General features: G+C 44.5%; 1 protein-coding gene across 3 annotated transcripts in view; it reads left to right on the top strand.

Moving 5' to 3' along the window:
- The window catches only part of LOC121638481 (microtubule-associated tumor suppressor 1 homolog), a 79,242-nt gene that overhangs the window by 18,582 nt on the left and 35,976 nt on the right, over positions 1-24,684 (top strand). For 2 of the 3 annotated variants that reach the window (XM_041983308.1, XM_041983309.1), the window contains exons 2-7: positions 4,425-5,685; positions 5,826-6,233; positions 9,074-9,263; positions 16,289-16,510; positions 18,509-18,709; positions 19,484-19,609. In XM_041983308.1, the coding sequence (XP_041839242.1) occupies positions 4,636-5,685; positions 5,826-6,233; positions 9,074-9,263; positions 16,289-16,510; positions 18,509-18,709; positions 19,484-19,609 (2,197 nt within the window). In that variant the 5' untranslated portion in view covers positions 4,425-4,635. The remainder of the gene's footprint in view (positions 1-4,424; positions 5,686-5,825; positions 6,234-9,073; positions 9,264-16,288; positions 16,511-18,508; positions 18,710-19,483; positions 19,610-24,684) is intronic. The other variant, XM_041983310.1, reaches the window with a different exon arrangement.

The following is a 24,684-nucleotide window of genomic DNA, read 5'->3' as shown; positions in this document are numbered from 1 at the left end:
TCATTCCTAGGATTACTCTACTCATTCCTAGGACTACTTTACTCATTCCTAGGATTACTTTACTCATTCCTAGAATTACTCTACTCATTCCTAGGAATACTTTACTCATTCCTAGGACTACTTTACTCATTCCTAGGATTACTTTACTCATTCCTAGGATTACTCATTCCTAGGATTACTCTACTCATTCCTAGGATTACTTTACTCATTCCTAGGATTACTCTACTCATTCCTAGGAATACTTTACTCATTCTTAGGATTACGCTACTCATTCCTAGGATTACTCTACTCATTCCTAGGATTACTCTACTCATTCCTAGGATTACTCATTCCTAGGATTACTCTACTCATTCCTAGGATTACTTTACTCATTCCTAGGATTACTCTACCCATTCCTAGGATTACTTTACTCATTCCTAGGATTACTCTACTCATTCCTAGGAATACTTTACTCATTCCTAGGATTACTCTACTCATTCCTAGGAATACTTTACTCATTCCTAGGACTACTTTACTCATTCCTAGGATTACTCTACTCATTCCTAGGATTACTTTACTCATTCCTAGGATTACTCTACCCATTCCTAGGATTACTTTACTCATTCCTAGGATTACTCTACTCATTCCTAGGAATACTTTACTCATTCCTAGGATTACTCTACTCATTCCTAGGATTACTTTACTCATTCCTAGGATTACTCTACTCATTCCTAGGAATACTTTACTCATTCCTAGGATTACTCTACTCATTCCTAGGATTACTCTACTCATTCCTAGGACTACTTTACTCATTCCTAGGATTACTTTACTCATTCCTAGGATTACTCATTCCTAGGATTACTCTACTCATTCCTAGGATTACTTTACGCATTCCTAGGATTACTCTACTCATTCCTAGGATTACTTTACTCATTCCTAGGATTACTCATTCCTAGGATTACTCTACTCATTCCTAGGATTACTTTACGCATTCCTAGGATTACTCTACTCATTCCTAGGATTACTTTACTCATTCCTAGGATTACTTTACTCATTCCTAGGATTACTTTACTCATTCCTAGGATTACTCTACTCATTCCTAGGATTACTTTACTCATTCCTAGGATTACTCTACTTATTCCTAGGAATACTTTACTCATTCCTAGGAATACTCTACTCATTCCTAGGATTACTTTACTCATTTCTTGGAATAAGTGACTCATTCCTACATGAATTGGGCTGCTATCCTCACACATGGTAACACGTATCTTGTTTCTGACTCTTCTGTAGTAACCTCCCATGTTTCATCGTTCTGTAGAGACCTGATGATACATACAGTGCTTGTAGTTGTGAAGATATGCTTGGGGATGTCATGTCAGACAGGGAGCTGAAAAAGAGGTTGAAGCAGCGGAGCTGGATTTTCTGTGTGGTAACCCTGACGACGGCCATCATCTTCATCCTTCTAAGATCAGTCCAACGTTGACTCTAGTCTTTTGTCTCGCTCCGTCCTTTTCCGTCTTTCTTTTAGCCTCTTCATCTGATAAAGTCTTCTTGGGTTTCTGTGAATCAGCTATGGTGCGCAATGTGTTGATATCCAGTTTCTGGTGTGTGGCATTGGGCCATAAAGCAAAATGCAGGGGTAAAACGAAGCCCTGGTTTCTCAACCTACCAATGTAGCAGGTTCGACAGCTCCAGGAATGTAGATATCAGCGTACCACCAGAACGAGACAAACAGTTTTAAAGTCAGAAACTTCTGTACCGTTGATTTAAAGGACCATCACCGCACATACAGGAGTTATGTTTCCATTAATTACACAATCAGATCACTTTCCTTTTTATTACACTCTCTAAAAAGTTATAGAAAGCTGCATCTTTTCAGCATCACCAGCCCTCACACAAGCACACAACCACAATCATTTGGTGGAAAGTTGTGTGTAAATGATCCTCCTGGTGCTTTTCTTTAATCATTTCTGGATGTTCTGATCTGCAGTTTAATCTGCAGCAACTCTTAATGTGAAGCAAATAAAGAAACGTAAAGCTGAGAAGCTGTGGTTGCTGCTGTGATGGTGGAGGCGGAGCCTCCGATGGAGTCTGATAACATCACTGTTTCTGTGATTTCACACTTAAACAGTGATATTTTCAGCTGCTTCCATCCACCACAGCCACTGCATGCTTGGTACGCTGATACGAGTTGTTATGGCAACAGCATCACATGATGTAAGAACTGTAACCACACCGGTTTCTCTCAGGCTCGTCTGAATGAACATGAACAGAAATGTGATGGTTGTGTGACAGAAACTTGAACCGCTGATGTGTGAAAGATGGAGTCACCGCTGTTCATCCAGCTTTATTCACAGAATCCTCCAGTTAAACTTTAGATCGGCTGCAGACAGAATTTATCGTCTTTTCTGGTGGTTCGATGTTCCTGTGAAATCCAGGGTTGTGTAAGCAGGAGTAACTGCAGCTCTGGAGGAAGAAGCTGAAAGCAGCTCATTAATCATGGGCTGGTTTTGCTCGTGGGGAAGGTCTCCACCTCTTCGTGCATCTCCAGGTTAGTTTCAGCTGCACATTCTTGTTCTGCTGCTGAAAAGATGCAGAATCGTTCACGTCTGCATTGTGTTGCATCTTAGACTCAAAGTTTCCAAATCTCAGGTATTTATGTAGATGTGATTTTAAATCTGAGTCTCACTTCATCCCACATTTATCCACCTTGTAGATAAGTTGTGCAGATATGTGCACAGCCCCAATACTCGACCTGCTGGATAAAGTGTGTGTAGCTTTATGAATTAAACTCATCAGAAGTACCGATCCGTTCCTCTAGCGTTTAAATGAGTGCTCTCTCGTGCCTTTCACCTCCTCTTTGTTCCCTCCATCCATCTCTGAACTTATCCTGCTCGACAAGCGTGTCTTAATGCGAAGCAGGGTTGTACTTCTCAGCAGAGGTCCTCGAACTTGCTTTCCGTTTGACACTCGGTCAGAGCGAGGCCGCCAGAGGCCGATGGGGAAGCTGATTCTAACAGGAGTGGACGAGCCGCTTGGTGGGTGGAGGACAGCTCGGTTAGAAAAGCAGGCGGCTCGCTCTGCTGGACGGACGTGTGCTGGTCAGGATGTCTGCACTGGAACTCTGGACTTTCCTTCAAGTTTTGGCCATTTTAATTGTGTTACATCATATGAAGATATTTATTTATTTATTTTCTAAGGATGTTTGTCTTGAAGAACTTTGAAGAACTTTGAAATTTTAACTGGCTACCCTTTCAGGTCATTAGAGGATAAAAATGTCCTCTCCCCAAAACTGCTTTAAAAACATTTTGTCTCACTTTTTTCCCTCAAATTACTCAAGATTCAGTTTCAATAAAAATACCAAATGTATAATTAAATGATTTTAACCCTTTAAATGCTAATTTAATCACGCCACCGTTTTATAAAAAAATGCATATAAAATGAGTTCCATATAAAACATGTTAGGTTAGGGGATGGGTGTTAATATCAAAGATGCATTTCATGGAAAACAACAAAAAATCATCTGAAGAAGGAAAAAAATCTGAGTTTAAAAAAAAAAAACAAAAAAAACAAACAGTGACGATGTGATGAAAATGGCATTTAAAGGGTTAAAATAATCAGGTTCCATATTTGTTTAGATTAGGACAGAAGTTGATTGAAAGAGATTGTTGGACCGTTTTTTCTTTTCTAATGAGGTTAAAGCTGGAACGTTCACTGGGACGACGGACAGATCCATGAAGGAAGGTTTTGATGTCTCTTCCTCGTCCTACCTGGAGTGGGTCATCTCGTGGTGTCGCCCAGGGGCCCGGCTGTCATTACTGGATAATGGAGGCGCAGCAACGTCCTGGATCTGATGGTCTTTATTTAGCTGCTCCGCTGGTTTTGTCTTTGTCCCTGACCCACATTCACACATTCAGAACCGTCCGATCATTTGGACTCTTAAACGTGTCGGAGTTTCAGGTGTTTTCATCTGAATGTAGTTTTTATTGTTCAGGGATGTTTTGAGTTTTTCACCTGCAGTCAGAATACCTGCCTGCAGGGGGCAGCATTTTAAAACTTAAATACTCTGCCAAGGCCGGCTTGTTTATCAGAAAATACAGTTAAAAAGTACTGAAATCTTCAGGTTTGAATGAGTTGATTCAACCTTGATTGAAGAAGAAATGTAGAACCTCTTGCATATGAATGAGTTTTAAACAGTTTATTGTGAAACCAACTAAAGTTCAGACGGAGCTTTCAGAGCCATCGTCCTGTTCGACGGTGTTGAACCTAAACCATCTACTAACTATTATAAAGTTGTGTGTTTGGATGGATTCATAAAAAAGTGACTGTGCAGCGTTTTTTGTTTTCACATAAATGAGAATAAGCTAATTATAAATGTGATTATTTTCAATGTTTAAAAGAGGTTTGCTGAATAAAATCTGACTGTTTCCCACTTCTTCTTGCAGCGCTGAAAATGTGAAATCTTCACGCAGGATCTGAGGATTCATCACAGAGACCTGAAAGGAATATTTTTCTAAACCACATGTGCAGGCCTGGCCAGGACGCGCTGACCTGAATCGATTCATGGAACGTGTGAAGAGGTTCAGCTGCCCTCTGCATGCCAGCCTGTAGAGGACGTTCAGTCTGCTTGGAGCAACAAGGACCGGTCTTCCAGAGATGAGCATGTTTGAGCCTGATGAGAGTTTCCCCGTCCGGGGGAAGAGCGCCTCCAGCATGAAGCTCCCTCTTCACTGCAGCGGGAATGCTTTCCCGGTCTCCTCCTCCTCTTCGTCCTCGTCCTCCTCCTGTCTGGGGGAGTCGTCCCCCGAGTCCCTGCGGAGCCTGAGCAGCCTGAATGGAGGCCGGACCGACAGCCCGCTGGACTACGACGTGCTGGAGGTCACCCTGATGGCCACGGTGATGACCAATACCGACACAATGACAGACGTAGTCCTGTCTAAATGGCTTCCAGAGGATGAAGGCCAACCACATGATGATGATGATGTTGATGGAAGAATCCAGACCGCAGCAGAGCTCTTGGATTCCAATGACACGTCTGCATCCGTTTACCTGGACGCCAACAGCAGCGATTACCGCCAGGACAGCTGGGACGACAACCTGACGCTGTCTCTGGACACCAGCAGCCGTTACCATGGCAACAGTGACGATCTCAGCAGTGGTAGAAGGAGGCACGGCTCCTCCACTCCAGACTCGGATGCAACAGAGATCCCTGCTGATGATGATGATGATGATAATGATGGGGAGGAAGCTCTGTTTCTCTCCGTTAGCTCTGATATATGTGTGACACTCACACAGGTGAGTTCTGCTGGATCTACAGGTGCAACTGGGCTCCACACCGAGGGCCCCGAGGCCCTGAAGGGAACCCAGGATGAGAGCTCATCACATGGACCAGAAGAAACTGAAGTTTCCAGAACTCTGGATCCACCTGCACCTTCCGAGGAGCTCGGTGAAAACCCTCACACACCATTTTCTAAACATTCCCCTGATAATCCCGCTCCAGGCGCCACCACGCTCACATCTCCGCCCGAGGAAGCCGACGGCCATTCAGAAGCATCCAAAGAAGCAAAAACCAAACCACCAGGTGCTAATTCAGCTGTGAAACCATCAAACCTGGAAGCTAAACGAGTTTCCAAACCGGACCTCAAATCTGTCAAGACTAAAGTGGGATCACGGTCCAACATGTCCCCGTCTAAAACCCCCAGCCAGGTACTGCAGTCACACCCACAGATGCTGTACACCTGTCCTTTAGACCGGGGGGGCGGGGATCACACTCATTTTAGATTGGAAGCGGTTTTGGGTCCTGGGCCGCATGTTTGACAACCCTAATTTAGACTTTTTCTCCTCAGCAGAATAAACCGACTCCAGCCACCGGAAGGAGAGCAGCTCCCAGGAAGGACGAGGCTGATGGGAATAAGAGATCTCCTGTGGGTCCGGTGAAAGTGGCCGTTGTTTTAAAAAGCATCAGAGGAAAGAGCAGCAACCTCAAAACCCACCACAAGATGGCAGCAAGCACCCACCCTGCTCTGCCAGCGGCCATCAGTCAAACTCGCTCTGCTTCCACCAGCTCTGTGAGCTCTGAGGTGGTGGGAGAAGGATCCCGGGATGCTCCCAGGAAGGCCACCCAGGATGCACCTGAAGGTGTGGAGGTGACACATCCAGGTAGAGAAGCAGGTGGCGCGTCTGTAGAGGAGCGGAAGCAGAAGGTGGCTTTGCTAATGGATGCTGCTGTGGAGAAACCACCGAGTCCCAGCAAGGTGAGTCTGTCTCAGTTCAGTCCCAGCTGGTGGATTCAGATGCAGATAAACCTCATATCACTTGCTGAACATGGCGACCTGGAAATGCTAAAGTCTAAAAAACACCTTTCATATTAAACACTCGACGATCGATCGACAGACACAGAAACACCCAGACACACCTGTTCAGGAGCAGATTCCCAGAGATATGAGATCATGATTCCAGCATCTCATTCTGATATGTCTGCCAGTCAGTCGGGTACCAGTCCTCCATCTGGGACTGGAACAGTTTCTCATCAGAGAGCAGGATTCTTACAAGTTCTACCTGCTTAAAAACCAGCTAATCAGGCTTTCCAACAATGTAAACACACCTGCTGGCATCAGTAAAGAGGAAAAATACTTTTCATGCCAAGTTTGATTTAAATATGTTGACATCAGGTTTAACACACTGATTTAAAAAAAGAACAGCAAAAACAGAACAGAGTCAGATCCGATCTGCAGGTAAAAGCTTTTTATGGGGAGGAGCATCAGTTCTTGGGGATCTCTCCGGTGATGTGGACCCCTCACTGAGAACTGTCACCGTTCTCTTGACTTTGGTTTTTACAGGAAATGTTTAGATCTCTTATTAAAATGGGCGACTGTTCACTGAATGGCGCTTTCCAGCGATGTTTGTTCAGTCTGAAGTTGTGTCCCAGGTTTCCCATCATGTGGGGAAGCTCCTGCTTCAGGGAGGAGCTTAACAGAGCCAATCAGAGGAGGCGGTGGTTCCGCAGATACTAAATCAATTCTGAGCCGATGATACGAGAAGTCGAATGTTTCTGAAACATCGAAGCATCAAACTGTTTACGTCTTCTCACCGTGGACAGACCGCTAACTCATTCCTGTTCCAAAAAGAGTTTTTGTTCTAACAAACATCCTAATTATTATTTCATATGATCCTACAGCAGGGGTTTGGTCCTGCGGTGTTTAGATGTTTCCTGCTCCAACACACCTGATTCAAAAAAATGGATCTAAGAACTTCTGAAGTTCTGTTCAGGGACCGATTTAGTTCGATCAGTTGTGTTGAAACAAGGAAACATCTTAAACCTGCAGGACCTCTAGAACTGAACTTGACTGACGGGGGGAGTAGTGTATGTTGTGTTTCATGGCGTCATTTAGCTGATGTCGGACTCGTGTTACGAGGAGCTTTAAATGCTGCGTGTGGACTGAACTCTTTAACGTGGCCTCAGGCTGCAGCAAACCATCACCGTCATGATGATGTGGGCAAGCAGGAAAAACTGCTGCTGTTAGCTTTAACAGGAAGGCTGCACAAATCTGCCATGTTAAGAGAAAGCAGAGAGCTTCAGCTGCCTGATGTTCAAACTGAAGAGATGTTGCTGTTTTCAGGGATCACCAACTCCAGACCTCTTGGTAAGTGTCCTGCTGGTTTTAGATGTTTCCTCCTGTAACAGACCTGATTCAAATCAGTGGTTCATTAAGAAGCTGGTACAGGACTTGATAAAAAGCTGCTAGAGAACCATTTAATTTCAATCAGGTGTCCTGCAGCAGGGAAACATCTAAAACCTGCAGGACTGTGGCTGAAGAGGTCTGGAGTTGGTCCCTGTTGCAAGGCAAGGCAAGGCAAGGCAGTTTATTTGTATAGCACATTTCATGTACAGGACAATTCAAAGTGCTTTACATAAAACAAAGACATTACAGATATTTAGAATAGTAAAAGGCATCAACACATAATCAACACATAATCACAATAAAATAATAAATTACATTAAAATGATTAAAAGCAAGATAAGTTAAAAAAAAAAAAAAAAAAAAAAAAAAAGTTACCGTGCAGATTTCATGCATAAGCGCATGAGAAAAGAAAAGTTTTTAACCTGGATTTAAAAATGTCTACATTTGGGGAAAGTTTAATCTCCACTGGCAGTTTGTTCCATGGAGATGGAGCAACGGCAGCGTCAGGTGTGAACTTGTGTAATGTGAGTGCTTCAGGGAGCGCTCAGTCGCAGGTATGTGTTTTTAAACATCCAGCGAGCCAGTGACAAGTTTAAAACCTGCCCGGCATATTTGCTCATAGGTCGCCTCAGGTTTAACATTGGATGCATGTAAAACCCTGCAGGGGGAGGCGAGCGGAGTCATGTGCTGCACAGTTGTCCAGTTTGAGCTCAGTGTGACGAGATGTCAAACATTCAGAGAAACTGCTGCACGTGTGCATTAAAGTCCATCTATCAGTGTTTCCTCCAGCTGTGACTCAGCTGAGCTGCCAGCGAGCGTGTTAACACATGATTTAGTGCGTATTGGTATGCTACAGTAATCTCTTGGCTCGGCTTCTAAGCTGCTCTCTGAACAGCTTCATCTTTTCTGCATTAATGTCAGATTCTCTGCAGGTTTGTTGGAGGAGGAAATTTAGCAGAGAACGTGTTAACTGGTGTTCCCTCTTATCTGAGTCCCTGACGCTGAGCTGCGACAGCTAAGAGACGGAGAAGGATGCCAGAGCTTCGTCCACAAACTCGCTCCATGTGTGCATGTGTTGGTAGAGTCAGAGGGGAGGGACGTGGACGGGTGGGGGTGGGGATGAGACGGAGATAGGGGAAAAGTTTGGGCTGGTTGGAGCTGCTGCTCTCAGGGGGAATGTACAACACAATACCAACTTCTTGTGGTTGCAGCACACTCCCAGTTTTCCCTCCTCCCCCTCTGTTTTAACTCATGCCGTGGCCCTCCTCCCCTCCTTCAGCGTTCCTCTCACTTCCCTCGTCCACATTTCTCACCCTGAGCAGGGAATGGCTGACACCATGGTCTCAGTTCGCAGCTCCGAGCTCAGGCCCCTCGGCTGGGACCCCGTCTCTAAACATCAGCTCTTTCTACAGAAAGTCTCCTCCAAGCTGGGACCCGGTACCAGGCAGCAGGTGAGAGGAACCAGGCCTGATAAGGCGCCTTCAGGACCGGGATCAGGGACCGGACCTCCAGGGCAGGGGACGCCGGGAGAAGGTGGACAGACTGCTGGGAGGGGCTCTCCAACCCGAGGAAGACAGAACCAGAACCAGATCCACAACCAAGGTAAGTCAACATGGAACAAGCTGGACATATGTGTGTGTTTCTGTCTTATAGTCTCACGTCTGTGTGTGACGGGAGAGAAGGTGTGTGTTGTCTCTGCCGCAGACGGAGGAAATGAATCTGATGGTGCAGAACTGATTCAGATGTTTGCTTTTCATCGGTTTGTGTGTGCAGACTCATTTTAACCTGAACTTCCCTGTTGGCCTTCAGAGGAAGTTAAAGAGCTCGTGTGTAACATCCCCCTACATTTTTCTTTTCTGTTGTCTTTTCTCTTGTTTTCTTTTTTTTTCTAGCAGGAATTTCAGACTCTGTTTCCTGTGTGTGTGAGTTTAGTGTTTGCTGCTGGTGGTGAGACGCCGTTCAGACTGTCAACGTAAACATGGTGTCCTCTGTCTGGTGTCTGGTGGCCTGTAATTCCACACGTGCGTAACTCGACTCGTTTGCTGTAATCACCGTCCTGCAGAGGGTCATTTTCATAGCGGGAAATGCTCATGTGCTTGTTGTGTGTTTGTGGGTGAAACACATTCATGTGCGTGTAAAAGCAGATCTTTGTCCTTGTAAAGGCCACATTCTGAAGGACAAAGCTGGTCTGTCCTCCCTGCTGATACAGGGGGACAAACAGATGCCTCTTCACCTCAGACTGGGATCTCCATCAATGAATTCCTTTGATTGTGTGTCTGTGTTGCGACACTTTGAGTGTTTTCCTGACTTGATAACTTTAAATCCATCCTGCTGCAGATTTGCGGACGTGTTTACGTGCTCGGGTTTTCCTCAGATACCATCGGCTTCTGTAAACACTTGGATGGACCTGTTCATATTTCATCATATGGGTCATTCAGGCAACATTTTTTTACTGTGATCTGTGAACACAACAGTTTTGTAACATATAGTAGAATAGAGAAAATTAAGGATTATTTCTCCGACAGTTGAAACAGAAATACTTTTAAATATAATTTGGATTGTTTGGATTTTTAAGCATGCGCTGCATCTGTTGTCCAGCAGGGGGCGACTTCTGTGGCAGTAATTGGCAGATTTTGGGTTTCGACCAAGTGGCAACCTCCGGCGGTTCCCCCCTCGTCCACTAGGGGCTCCAAAACAAATCCCCATAGACTCCCCTGTTAAAAAGACCAACTTCACAGCAGAAATAACATGTTTAAAGCCTGGTACAAAAATCCATTTTAGGATTAAAAGGTCAAGTTTACCTTCATGACGACTGTGAGGGGGGTGAATTTTTCTCTAACTCATCCATTTGGATGTTATTTAATCTTGAAATTCGGCATAATTAGGGGCATGTCCGTTGGACTGACAGGTATCTAATATCCGCGGCAAGAAGGGAGAGTGTAGCACAAACATGGTTTTTAGACGGTTAACAGCGCGCCTTAGCTTTAGTCCACCTACCTCCGTTAGCTTGTTAGCTACCGTTGCTCGGGTTAGCTCAGTTAGCTCTTAGCTACAGGCAGCTCGGAGTTTGATAAGCTTCAGTTAAACATCTTCACGAGACATATTTTTCCTGTCTGAAATTATATACCAAAAATAAATCTATCTGAATATTTCCTGGACTACATTTTCACAACTACAAGGGCTGTATGTATAATCTCAGTCCCTACAGAGATTATTACAGAAGAGTCTGAATCAAGAAACATGTTACTGTGTCAGAGTAAATTCATCTGGAGCACAGTAGGAAATGTAAATGTTATCTCTGCCTGAAAGAAAACCACATAACTTTCAGTGGAAACCAGAGAACAGCAGCCCAGTTCACCTAGGATCTGCTGAGGAACTGTGCTGCAGTAGAAGGTAAAAGTGAACCTGAGCAGGTTTCCAGGTATTTAATGGAGGTGTTATGCAGGTAAATATCTCATAGGAAGAGTGAATCCCTCACTATAAACCTCCTTCATCTCCATGGAAACCAGCAGGACCTTCATGGTTCATGTCAATCAAAGGCAGAGTCATTAGTCGGCACTAAATGAACCAGGACCAGTTTGGTTGAGTTCTAGTTTCTCTAAGACCAGCTTATATAAACTTGTGCAGGTTAGTAGCTTCTGGATTTTTCCACCACGGTTCGTCTCTGGCTGGGATGTGGACGTTTGTTGAGCGGCCTGAACCTGATGCAAACATCTGTGCTGAGCGTTTGTGTCCTGTGGAAGATCTGATGCATGGATCCGAACGTCTCTCATGTTGCTGTTTAGGTTTTTTATTAACGGATCTCAACCTCTGACAGTCTGTCATTTAATTCTAAGTCTGGTTGTTGGTTGAAATGACTTGATTGACTTTATCCATATTAAATGTTCTATTTTCTATTAAATCTGTTCTGTTACCTGAATCTGCTGAATCCGATTTTACGTGTTTGCAAAAGTTTTTTTTTTTTTTTTTTTTATAGATTTTTTTAACTGATTTTTAATATACCTAATCTGCTGCAACATGGGTCAAATATTAAATTATTAAAGTGGAATTTTTCCCCTTACAAAGTCAACATTCATTTGATAAATTGGATAAAACTGCTGGGGACTCTTGTCTGGACGAGGTGAAAGTAGCGCTGCGTAGTTTTACAACTTTAAACTGCATTTCTGACTTGTGCTGGCTCACTGACATTTATGTGTGTTCTTGAAGATGTAGTTTCCCAGCGGCATCCCAAAGCGGAAAATATCCACTTCACAACTTTTTTCTGTCCTGGTTCATCGCTTTACGGCACTGTATCACACGCTAGCAACTGGATATCAACATGCTAGCTGATTTTAATGCACATCACGGCTTATTTGTCAAAAAAAACCCAAAGAAAACATCATTTGAGAAGGTGAGGAAAAAAATAATAAAGGAATGGAGTAAGAGATGAGTAGATTAAGACTGACCTTTACTGTCTGGAGAGATCTCAGAGAGGAGACGAGATGAAGATGACGCTGGATTAGCCGTCGTTGGGGGGGGGGGGGGGGGGGGGGGGGGTCAGTAAGGAAATCTGCCAGAGTTCAGCAGTGGAGCAGATAAAACGTGAATCAAACTGTCGGCATCGTGTTGATGATGAGTCTGCAGGAGGAAAGACAAACTCCAGAGAGAAGTTGTTTGGTTTCAGATGTCAGTTTGGTTTGTTGTTTTGGTCAGTAAGAAGTAAAATCTAACGATTACAGAGGAATGAAGTCATTGAAGCTGAAGTCAGTGTGTACGGGTGGATGTGTGTGTGTGTGTGTGTGTGTGTGTGTTGCCAACAGAGCACGAGGCAGATGTTCAGCTCTGTTAACTCTGATTTCTGAGGTAACGCAATCCAGCTGCTTTCCTCCATCTTCCTCTGAACTGAAACCAAACGAAGCCAGATGTTTCCTGCCCAGCTTCAAGCACACTGCTCTGTGTGTGTGTGTGTGTGTGTGTGTGTGTGTGTGCGGTAACTGCAGTAAGCACACACTGACCTTTTTTATTACAAGCTTTGTTTTGTTCTTTGTGTGTTCATCTTTTCCAGCGAGAACTTGCGTTGTTCAGAGAAAGTTTTATGAAGAAGCTACGGTGGCCCTCAGGTCCAAAACTTTGGTCCAAAATAAAGATATTAATAAAAAATATGCTAGTTTTTATTTTATGTGTTTGTTGTTGGTTTTTTGTTTATGTCATGTTTTTATCTTCAAGGCCACCGTAGATCGAAGTATAGACAGAAACAGGAAGTAAACTGTTGGCTGTTAAGCTGTAAAACAAGCTGAATGCAGAAGATGATTCATGTGTTGGAGAGTCTGAAATGTGTGTTAACAGCATCTTCCAGTGTTCTTTGTCAGGGGTTGTCAGCCTTCATGTAGATACTTACAAGCCGTGGACCTCCCCGCTGAAACCATGCTGTTTTTATACTTTCAAAAGTGACATTTTCAACATGAATAACGTAATCTGGTCCCGTCCTTCCATAAAGCCAAAGTTAAATTATCAACATGTAGCCTTAAGTTTTGTCTTAAAGTGTGTGTGGACATTAATCACAATGGCTCTGAATGTTCAAAGTCTGGGGGGGCCCCCTGTGCTCTTTGGGGGGTTTCGGACCTTAGATTAGGAACCACTGATCTATGCTCGCTTTTATTCTCACCGTCCTCTTCATCAGGACCACCTTCTGGTACCCTGTTTTTCATCCTTGGTGTGATAGATTGTTGGAACCTTCCTCAGAGGTTTTGCTCCGTATTGACATGCCGGCGTCACACAGTCGCTGCAGGTTCGTCACACCTGCCTCACAGATGTTTGTTTCTGCGTAAACTCACGTCGCAGGAGGTCGTAAATGATTTCAGGGAGTTTTTTGTTCATTTATTTGTGTTTTCAATCTGAAAATGAGAAGCAGGAGTTTGGGAGCAGAGGACAAACTCTTGTTCACCTGCTTCCTGAGGGGAGTGTGGTGGAAATGGACGAACAGAACGAGGACGTTTCCTTTTACTGATGCTGTGCTCGTTCTTCCAGCCCTTTACCTCCTGCTCTGGATTTTAATTATATAACAAGTGGGTGAAAATCTCACACATTTACATTTTATTTAGCAGGTTTCCTGAAAACATTTTATACATTCTTTTGAAAATGCATTTAGTCTGAATTATTACGATTATTCAGGTATTTATTTATAGAACTGTTTTCTGTGTAGCATCTTTTTATTTCTGATTTACAGCACAAACCTGCTGCTGTTGGGTTTTATGTTTCCATGGATGCGGTTCTGCATCTTCACCACCTTTTTATCTCAGGAACAGAAAGGAAGCAGCTGATGAATAAACCAGAAGAAAGGGAGGAAGCTGCCGGCTCGTGGACACGATGGAGCTCGTTTTCTAAACATACTAAAAAACATGTTTGTAGAGAAAAATCATCAGAAATGGCTTCCAGGTTTGAGGATGGAGAGCTGAAGGAGGGAACACTGCTGAAGTGAAACAGGAATATTTCTGGCTGACAGGTGGTGAAGAATTTGGATGTTTCAGCATCTATGGACGTTGGGAAATTTCAGGGACAGGAACCACGAGCCACATCTGCAGACCTGGAACCTGGACTGGATCACACCAGGCGGAGGCCATACACGTTCCTCAGATGATGCCCTGGAATATTTTACAAAAGAATTCTTATTATGCATTTAAACCAGGAGTGTCAAACATACGGCCCAGGGGCCAAAACCGGCCCACCAGAAGGTCCAATCTGGCCCAAAGGATGAATCTGTAAATGCTAAAAAGAGATTTACTATCATTTTTAACGTGTAATGCCTAATTTTCTACACGAGAGCTTTGATTTTGTTTTCCTGTTTAAATGTAAACCATGTCCAAGAACTTGTTCCATCTTTTCTTTCTGTCTTGTTAAAAATCCATTGATCTTTCTCCAGAAATTTCCTTTTTTTTCCCAAGTTGTTGTCCATGGAGCAGCAGCGTTTAGCTGCCAGTGGAGTAGGGGTGTAGAGTTTAACCGTTTCTACGATGCATCGTGATGCGGACGTGGACGATTGCGGCTGATCAAGCTGCTGCAACAGCTCAGCTGATCCAAGGCTGAATCTGTTATTAAACCTTCCTTTTAAAAACTGTAAAACTAAAACGGAAAATACGTCAGTACCTCACTGGAAATACGTTCACAGCCTCGGGGAAATCACGTAAGATTACACATGAAAATGCATTAAGATGAAGTTAGCTTAAGGCTAACGTCTATTGAGGATATAATTGTCAAGCTAGCAGTTAGCATGCACGAGCAGACTAAAGGGATTTAAACAACTTTGTCCAACAAATGTTTACCTCAAAATATTCTGTGTTCAATTACAAATTTGCTAGAATACTTACAGGCAAATGTTTTCTGACCATGAATGAGAACATGAAAAACGTCATCTTAACTTTGTTTGAACTGACTACGGAAAGACTGAAGGGACAAAACACTGCAGGAAACAACGTCACATTATCACAATGTTTGTTGATTTTCCAGCAACGTAACAGTAAAGTTCAATAATGAAGTCGAAAATAACAATTGGTGTTTTAATTATGTGTTAATATGATTTTTTTCTTCATATTTATGTACTTTTAAATACTTCTACACCCCGCCGTAAGGCTTTGTGGTATGTAAAGCAACTTGAGTTGTCTTGTACATGAAATGTGGCGTACGAAGAAACTTACCTTGTCTCTCTTCTCTGAAATGAGTTTATTAAATATAAATATCTTGATAATTTCCTTGAACTTCTTTGCAGTAAAATAAGGAGAAAAAGGGAAGTGTTTGTTATGTAAAGGCTGTTATGGTGGCATTTTACTGGTCTGGAGTGAGGCTCTCTGGTGGGTTTTAAACTGTCAGAACAAAATGTTTTTTCCACGTTGGTGAAAACGTTTCATCACAGCGTCCATTAACATCCGATGGTCAGTTTTATTCTTTCATATCCAGTCTGGCATCCTGAGCACCTCAGCGTATCATGACCTGGTCTGGTGTGAGGAAGAGGAGGAGGGTGGAGGTGTGGTTCTCAGGGATTTTTCTGATTTGGTCTTTTTGGAAAGAATGTGTGATTCAAGCCACAAAAATGATGAGTGACGCACTGCTTTGCATTTCTGACTGTAGAACATGACTTTCCTCGTGGATCTTTTCCGCCTTCTGTTACAGGAACATTCTGGTTTCCTTTTTCTCAACTTTAAACACAAACCAGTCCCTATTTTATCACCGAGATCCTGACCTATATGTGATAAACACATTATGTACGTTACGTTTTAGCTGCTGAGGTCAAATATTCTGTACATCTGTGGTTCTGCTGCAGCTTGAAAAGAGGCCGAACGAGCAGATGCTTCAGATGTTTGAGATTTTTGTTGCTGTTAGTGTGAACAGATGTTTCAGGAGTGTTGGCTTCTTGTTACAGCGGAAGTTGAAGACTTGTTTAAAGATGATGTGAAGCAAGGTTCTGTTAGAAATGGGTTTAAAGCAGCAGAAGCAGCAGCTTCCTGGTAAATCTTTTAACTGTTTATTTAAACCAGAATTAACAGGACAAACCTGGAAAAGTTCCGTGTTGCTCATGTTTCCCTCCAAGCTGCCGTTTTCATGTGTTCTACTTATTTCAATCTTCAGGAACGCTCATAGACTGTTCTGTGTCCCAGGTATCCCCAAACTTTGCACCCCTGCAGAGCGATCTTCCACGCTCTGTGCTCAGAGTCCTGCAGCATCCGTGGTCAAACCAGCAGCCAATCAGCAGTCAGGAGCGGGGTCAGCTGGGCGACCTGCTGCCTCCACCACCTCCAAACTTCCTGTGAAAGGTTTAAACTCGAGTCTGAGCTCCTCATCACTGGGAAGCAACGAGAACGATGCAGCAACGAGCAAAGGTGAGACACGCACACACAGCATGCAGCGAGGTGTGTTTCCTTCCCGTGTGTGTGTTTCTGCTTCAGCTTGAACGCAACCAGCTGCTGAGGGTTTGTGTTCTTTTAATGGACTTCGTGTGTTTGCTCTGATCAGGTTTGAGAAGTTTGTTGTTGCAACGTGACGGCGGCTCAGAGTTTTCTTTCATTTCCTCAGATATTTCTACAGAATCTGTTGGCAGGTTCACAACAGGGACGAATGACGCTGGAGCCAAATGAAATCTAAAACTCTGAAATAGCAACCGGGGGAAATGCCGGATCAGCTGACAGTTTGCTGCCATTTGACAGACGTGCATCAGTCTCTGAATAAAACTACATTTAGTGGCTGGATTGTAAACCTCCTGGACGGGATAGAAATGCCTGGAAAACTTTATAGATCAGCTAAAGGGTAAAATATCCATCACATTTACCCCACAGAGATACACACCACCGCTCCTGATGGTGGAGGAGGTGGAGCTTGGGGGCATCCAGGTTTAAGGGTTAAAGTTGTACAAAAAGGTGTTAATCAGGACTGAATGTCCGATCGTTCCAGCCAGAATGAAATAAAATAGAAATAAAATTAAATTTAAGTGGCTGATTCTTAATTAAACTTTGGCAGCAGGAACAAGGATCTCTGTTTCTGGTTTCTCTTCAACCAGCCAGACTTTATGACCGACAGCTCCGAGGAAAACATGCAGGAAGTCCGTCACCGGTCTGAGAGTGGGAAGGAAATATTCCACAGCTCTGCAGCCGTTCCGGGAAGACGGAGGGAAGAGCCTAAATCTGGGACTAGTGGAGGAGAGGAAGGCTAATGAAACAGATCCAGAGTCTTCTCAATGTCCTGCTCTGTTTTACGTCCTCAGTATCAGAACATTTCTGGATCTTTCCAGAATATTTCCGGGTATTTGTGTGTAAAAAAAAAAAAAAAAGGGATTTATTTTGTTATCAGACATCCTCAAACTCTGAATGTGTGACTTCAGTCGACTTTCACACTCACACAGCAACACGACATGTTATAAGATAACTGGGTTGTTATGGCAACCAGATTATGTTTGAGACGACCGGTTCCCATGGCAACACCTGTCAGAAAGCAGCGTAGGTTTTGTCAAACCTCCTCTGAGATTTCTGTTGATGATTCACACCTGATTCAACATCAAAGCTGAGGAAGGAAGAGGGGTCCTTCCTCCTCCTCATCACCTCCATGCAGCAAAGCCTCATTATGGACGCCCTGCAGGTCGTATGTTGGATCAGCTTCCCAACAGACGCGCGACTGGACCACCGTCCCATCAGACCAACATCCAGTGTGTCCGCCATGTTTTTTCTCCTGCTTCTTCCTGTCTGACCACTTCTGTCACCAGACAGACGCTTTTAAACCCGTTCAAAACTTCTTTTCTCATGCGCCTTTGCATGAGATCTGATCTGTAACTTTTAACTTATAGACTATTTGCTTTAGGCATTTTTTAATTTGGTTATCTTACATGATTTTATTATGATTTAAATACTTTTGGACACCTTTTTAGTTACATCTTAATATTATTTTGTTTCTTTTACTTTTAACGTAGTTTTAAATATTTCTGCGCCCCGCTGTAAAGTTTTAAAGTTTTATTTAAAGCACAAATAAACCTGCCTTGCATTTTTATGAATGCAGTTGTACCTGCGGACAGATCAGTTTCTTTAACTTTCCTTGATCACCAGTTACACAGAAATGCATATTTGATAAAGTATACTAAAGTAAAATACTTATTTTGTGTGGTAGAATGTCTGATTTAATGATGTATATATAAAGCATCATTTTACATAATTTTACAGAGTTTTTAGTGAAAATCTATTTTTTAAGCTGATGAATTATGTTTATAATGATTGAGCATTTCCACAGTCCATGCATCCTTATGTCCATCCACTCAAAGACCCTGCTCTCCACCTGCTACCGTAGCCTCTACAGGACATTTATGATGTTTATCTCCCACATGGTCCGTCCTGCAGCCTCTTCATCAGCTCCAGCGGGGACCAAGCCAGATGAGCGGCCCAGCAGAAGCACGCCTTTTTCAGGCAGCCAGAATGCAGCGAAGCCTCAAAGCTCTGGGACAGGAGCTCCCGGCACCAGCGCTCCCAGCGATGCTGCTCCGAAGCCGCCCGCCATGAGGAGCCGACCGCCGTCTCTGCAGGCCCGGACGTCGGCTACAGGTCAGCAGCCTGAAATGTTTTCAAACTGCAGCATGTTAAACCTGAACTGCTCTGGACTTCAGCTGTAGAATGAGGGTAGGAGGTGGTGCGTTCAAAGACCGTTAGTCTTTTAAGTTTGTTTGATTAGCAGCACAATAATCACCTCGGCTGGTTTGAGATGGTTTCACATGACAGGACTCAGGATGCTGCAGAGGCAACACAGGGATGAAAAACGTAACCGAACCCAAAGAAACTTCTTAAATGTGAGAATTTTCAAGATGGAGTTGCAGGACATAGAAATAAAGGTTTTATTAGACTCATGTCTAGTTTCCACCATCAGCAACTGCTTTGTCGGGAGTTTTAATGGTTTTTATCTGGATGTTACAGATAAATTTAAAGTGAAATAACAGCTATTCTGTGAAGATGCAGCACTGTGATGGTGTTTTTACTGGAGACTGCAGTTACTGGCCTCCTGTGTGTGTGTGTGTGTGTGTGTGTGTGTGTGTGTGTGTGTGTGTGTGTGTGTGTGTGTGTGTGTGTGTGTGTGTGTGTGTGTGTGTTGTAATCAGAGTTGCTCTGTCCTGCATTGATTCAGCTGGTTCGACTAAACATACATTTTAGTGCATGAGTTCCTGCTCTACTTCCTGGGTTTTCTTTAGCTAAAAAGTCCATCAAAGACCAGAATCCATGCTAATTTTCCAAAGAGAAAAGGCCTTAAAGTCTCCATCAGGCCGAGCAGGAAAAGTGTTTGCAGAGGAAGTGATGGTCTTCACCTGTCCTGCATCCTGCCCACAGCTCTGAAGACCCCGACTGTCACAAGCCACAGTGTGACCAAGATGGCCGCCGGTCAAGGGCTGATGAAGCCGCCGCCACTGCTGCAGCGAGGCGGCTCAGCCAGACTCAGCCGAATGAGCAGCGCAGGTAGGCTGTTTGCCTGTTATCTGACTGTTACATGTCTGCTGCCTCACTGCTTCCTGACTGTTACATGTCTGCTGCCTCACTGCTTCCTGACTGTTACATGTCTGCTGCCTCACTGCTTCTTGACTGTTACCTGGCTGCTTCCTGACTGCTTCCTGACTGTTACCTGGCTGCTACTTGACTGCTACCTGAGTGTTACCTGAGTGTTACCTGACTGTTATATGGCTGCTACCTGACTGTTATCCGACTGTTACCTGGCTGCTGCCTCACTGCTTCCTGACTGGTGCCTCACTGCTACCTGACTGCTACCTGGCTGCTTCCTGACTGCTACCTGGCTGCTGCCTCACTGTTACCTGGCTGCTACCTGATTGCTACCTGGCTGCTACCTGACTGTTACCTGACTGTTACCTGACTGTTACCTGACTGCTACCTGACTGCTACCTGGCTGCTACCTGACTGTTACCTGACTGCTACCTGACTGCTACCTGACTGCTGCCTCACTGCTTCCTGACTGTTACCTGGCTGCTTCTTGACTGTTACCTGGCTGCTACTTGACTGCTACCTGAGTGTTACCTGACTGTTATATGGCTGCTACCTGACTGTTATCCGACTGTTACCTGGCTGCTGCCTCACTGCTTCCTGACTGGTGCCTCACTGCTACCTGACTGTTACCTGACTGCTACCTGGCTGCTTCCTGATTGCTACCTGACTGCTTCCTGATTGCTACCTGGCTGCTACCTGACTGCTACCTGGCTGCTTCCTGATTGCTACCTGGCTGCTACCTGACTGTTACCTGGCTGCTACCTGACTGTTACCTGGCTGCTACCTGGCTGCTACCTGGCTGCTACCTGACTGTTACCTGACTGCTACCTGGCTGCTACCTGACTGTTACCTGACTGCTACCTGACTGCTTCCTGATTGCTACCTGGCTGCTACCTGACTGTTACCTGGCTGCTACTTGACTGTTACCTGACTGCTACCTGGCTGCTACCTGACTGTTACCTGATTGCTACCTGGCTGCTTCCTGACTGTTACCTGGCTGCTACTTGACTGCTACCTGAGTGTTACCTGACTGTTATATGGCTGCTACCTGACTGTTATCCGACTGTTACCTGACTGCTACCTGACTGCTACCTGACTGCTGCCTCACTGCTTCCTGACTGTTACCTGGCTGCTTCTTGACTGTTACCTGGCTGCTACTTGACTGCTACCTGAGTGTTACCTGACTGTTATATGGCTGCTACCTGACTGTTATCCGACTGTTACCTGGCTGCTGCCTCACTGCTTCCTGACTGGTGCCTCACTGCTACCTGGCTGCTACCTGACTGTTACCTGACTGCTACCTGGCTGCTTCCTGATTGCTACCTGGCTGCTACCTGACTGTTACCTGACTGTTACCTGACTGCTACCTGACTGCTACCTGGCTGCTACCTGACTGTTACCTGACTGCTACCTGACTGCTACCTGACTGCTGCCTCACTGCTTCCTGACTGTTACCTGGCTGCTTCTTGACTGTTACCTGGCTGCTACTTGACTGCTACCTGAGTGTTACCTGACTGTTATATGGCTGCTACCTGACTGTTATCCGACTGTTACCTGGCTGCTGCCTCACTGCTTCCTGACTGGTGCCTCACTGCTACCTGGCTGCTACCTGACTGTTACCTGACTGCTAACTGGCTGCTTCCTGATTGCTACCTGGCTGCTACCTGACTGTTACCTGGCTGCTACCTGACTGTTACCTGGCTGCTACCTGGCTGCTTCCTGATTGCTACCTGGCTGCTACCTGACTGTTACCTGGCTGCTACCTGGCTGCTACCTGACTGTTACCTGGCTGCTACCTGGCTGCTACCTGACTGTTACCTGACTGCTACCTGGCTGCTACCTGACTGTTACCTGACTGCTACCTGACTGCTTCCTGATTGCTACCTGGCTGCTACCTGACTGTTACCTGGCTGCTACTTGACTGTTACCTGACTGCTACCTGGCTGCTACCTGACTGTTACCTGACTGCTACCTGACTGCTTCCTGATTGCTACCTGGCTGCTTCCTGACTGTTACCTGGCTGCTACTTGACTGCTACCTGAGTGTTACCTGACTGTTATATGGCTGCTACCTGACTGTTATCCGACTGTTACCTGACTGTTACGTGGCTGCTTGCTGGTGTTTGTGTGAAATGCAGCAGGTGTGTTGGCATCTTAAACCTCATTAATCCAAAGATTGTTGGCTCAGATCCAGCATCATCACAGCTACTGTGTGTGTGTGTGTGTGTGTGTGTGTGTGTGTGTGTGTGTGTGTGTGTGTGTGTGTGTGTGTGAGATGTGTGGGCTTGACTATATTTTTTAGTTTAACTCTTTGGTGCCTGGACAGTTAACATTTTTACTCTGTGTGGGCCCATTTTCTCTGATGGAAATGGAACAAGCAGAACTAGAACCAAACATTAAAGAACCTGGAACGTAATGGTACATTTTTTACCATGAAGACTTTGTCAGTGTGTGAAACATTTCTGGTCAAAACTGTCCTGCTGTGGCCTTTGAGTTTTGTTGTTTACTTTTCCACATCTGGATTTGAAGCCACAGGGATGCAGGTGTGTATGACAGGTATCTGTTCGAAGGATGACGGTATAATGGAGAAGTGGTCTGAAAGAGGATGGAAATGGATTCTGAGTCATTTTCATATATAAATAAGTGAATATGTTTCTATTATGTGCGTCTGGATCACCTTCTTGAATATTCTCAGTAGCAGAGTCACCTGCGTTCCATTTGTCTTCCGAGTTAGTTTTTTGAAGGAATTTTTGCCAGACATGATGAAGTTAACATATTTTTCCAAGCAGAGAACTCATAATTGTAGAGAACCCCGAGATTTCAGATTTAACCCTTTTAATGGCAAAAGTCACACGGGGTGACATGGCTCAGTAGGTAGAGTGGTCGTCCTGTAGCCCAAGGGTTGCCGGTTCGATCCCGGCCTGGAGAGCTCATGTTGGGGTGTCCCTGAGCAAGACACCGAACCCCTACCTGCTCCTGATGGGTCGTGGTTAGCGCCTTGCATGGCAGCTTCCGCCATCAGTGTGTGAATGTGACGTACATGTAAAGCGCTCTGGATATTTTGCACTACAATAATTTTGACGTCACATGGTGCTAAACGATAAATATACAAAAATTCAAAAGTTATTTTTGATAAATATTTGTTTAAATTTTGTTAAATGTCCAAATAAATACTTCAGATTAAAAATAGAATTTTCTCTCTTTTTTTTTTTTTTTCCTTGGGTCGGGCTTTGAGGGGTTAAAGATGGCTGCATCCAGTACCAGCTGTTATTATGAGCTAAATGCATGCTAGGTGCATGTTTTTACAATAGCTTTGTGATTTCTTTTAGATGCTCGTAAACTGGCTGTTTTGGAGGCATCCATTTTTCCGAGTAGGTGAGGCGGAAACGCCGACTTCCTGGTAGTGACATCACCTACTCTTGGGTGCTCAGAATTACGAGAGAACTGGAACTCGCTATCAGATAGGGAACATTATCTATAAATATTATCATACAGTATAATAATACTAACGAAATTCACTGGTGATGTTTGATCCGCTTTAAATAAACCCTGGTCAACTTCCACGGATGCTGCGGTCCACTTGAAGCAGTGTAAAAAAACACTGGAACTGCGGGGGTCTCGGTTCACGTGCAAGTGAACCCCGGTGCAGTTCGCTTGCAGTGTGAAAGCAAACAGAGCATCAGTGAAGTGACAAGAGGAAGTGATGTCGGACATGCTGGCTGTCTCTGCCTCTCCTGATGCTCATACTGGACAGATTCTGGTGGAAACTGGATAAAGTTTGTGTATTAATGGAGAAATGTGTGGCAGTAGAACAGAATTCCATTGCAGAGCTTCACTTGGAAAACTGGTTTTGATTGAACTTTATTAGTGCTTAATTCTGAGCCAGACACACGTGTGGGCTTCCTGCCTACAGCTCATACCCTGCGAGCTGAAGCAAACCGAATTATCGTCCCTCTGCAGCCTCTCTGTAATTATTCCTCTGCTCATGTGACACGCTGAGTGGAAACACATTTGTGTTGCAGCAGCACTTAAAGTTGTTTTGAATCTTGAAATGTTTGCTGTCCTGAAACCAGTAAAGCCCGTTTTTAAACTGGTTTAATTACACGTGATGAGGAGTCAGCTGCTGCAGTCACAGATGTCGTCTTCCTGCTGGAGGACGAGACGTTCTGTTTCTTCCTCCTCTGAGCGGCTGCTTTCCTCCACGCGGGCCCTCTGAAGCCGGGGCCTGTGGTTGGAGCCTCCTCCATCGTGCGGTGGCTCTCGTCTGGGCCGGGGCGCCTGCCTGCCTCCTCTCTGCGGCTGGACCTGGAAGCCTCTCTGGGCCTGTGGGAAGACGTGCTGTCACCATCGTGATTGCTTAAATGCTCACACACAGTGAGGCCGGCAGCACACGTTTGCCTCCCACGCCAGCAGCCTTCAGGCGACACTGGTTTGATATGTGAGCTTTTAAAGCTCTCTGAGGTTTTTGTCTCGATTAAAGATGGACTTTATGGATTCTGACACACTATGGTTTTATTGTTCCTGTCCTGTCTTCTGCTGTCTGGGGATTAATTATATTTAACAGCTGTCTGAAGTCTGACTTCACATTTGTGTTTCTCTCAGATCTTTTTTCTTGCAAAGTGCAAATTAAACAGGTCATTTTTCTTTGTGCAGAAATGTTCTCAGACTCATCGCGCTGCATTTAAAGTGCATGTTTTCCACCAGCTCAGTCAAACGGAGCTCTGAAACTGAGTTTCCTCCTGCGGCCATGTGGGGATGTCAGTGTGCAGATTTAAACTTTCTCTCATCTGTTTGAGGCTCATTTTACTGGAGCAGAACTGCGGTCTGTCAGAGTAACATGTACAGTAGATTTAGTCAAATTACTCAAAAGACAGTAATAAATAAAACTTAACCCTTAAAACTCTGTTAGATCTCCCTGAGCGCCATCACTTCTATCATCTGTTTCTCAGGAACGGCAGTATGTAACTCTGTGGGGTAATATGTGATGGATAGCTTTCACTTACTTTTTTAGGCCCAGGAGCTTAGATTGACGGTAAC

This window comes from Melanotaenia boesemani, chromosome 4 (genome assembly GCF_017639745.1).
Source record: "Melanotaenia boesemani isolate fMelBoe1 chromosome 4, fMelBoe1.pri, whole genome shotgun sequence".
NCBI lineage: Eukaryota > Metazoa > Chordata > Actinopteri > Atheriniformes > Melanotaeniidae > Melanotaenia > Melanotaenia boesemani.
The sequence above is the reverse complement of the archived record's forward strand: the minus strand, read 5'-3'. Positions and strand labels throughout refer to the sequence as shown.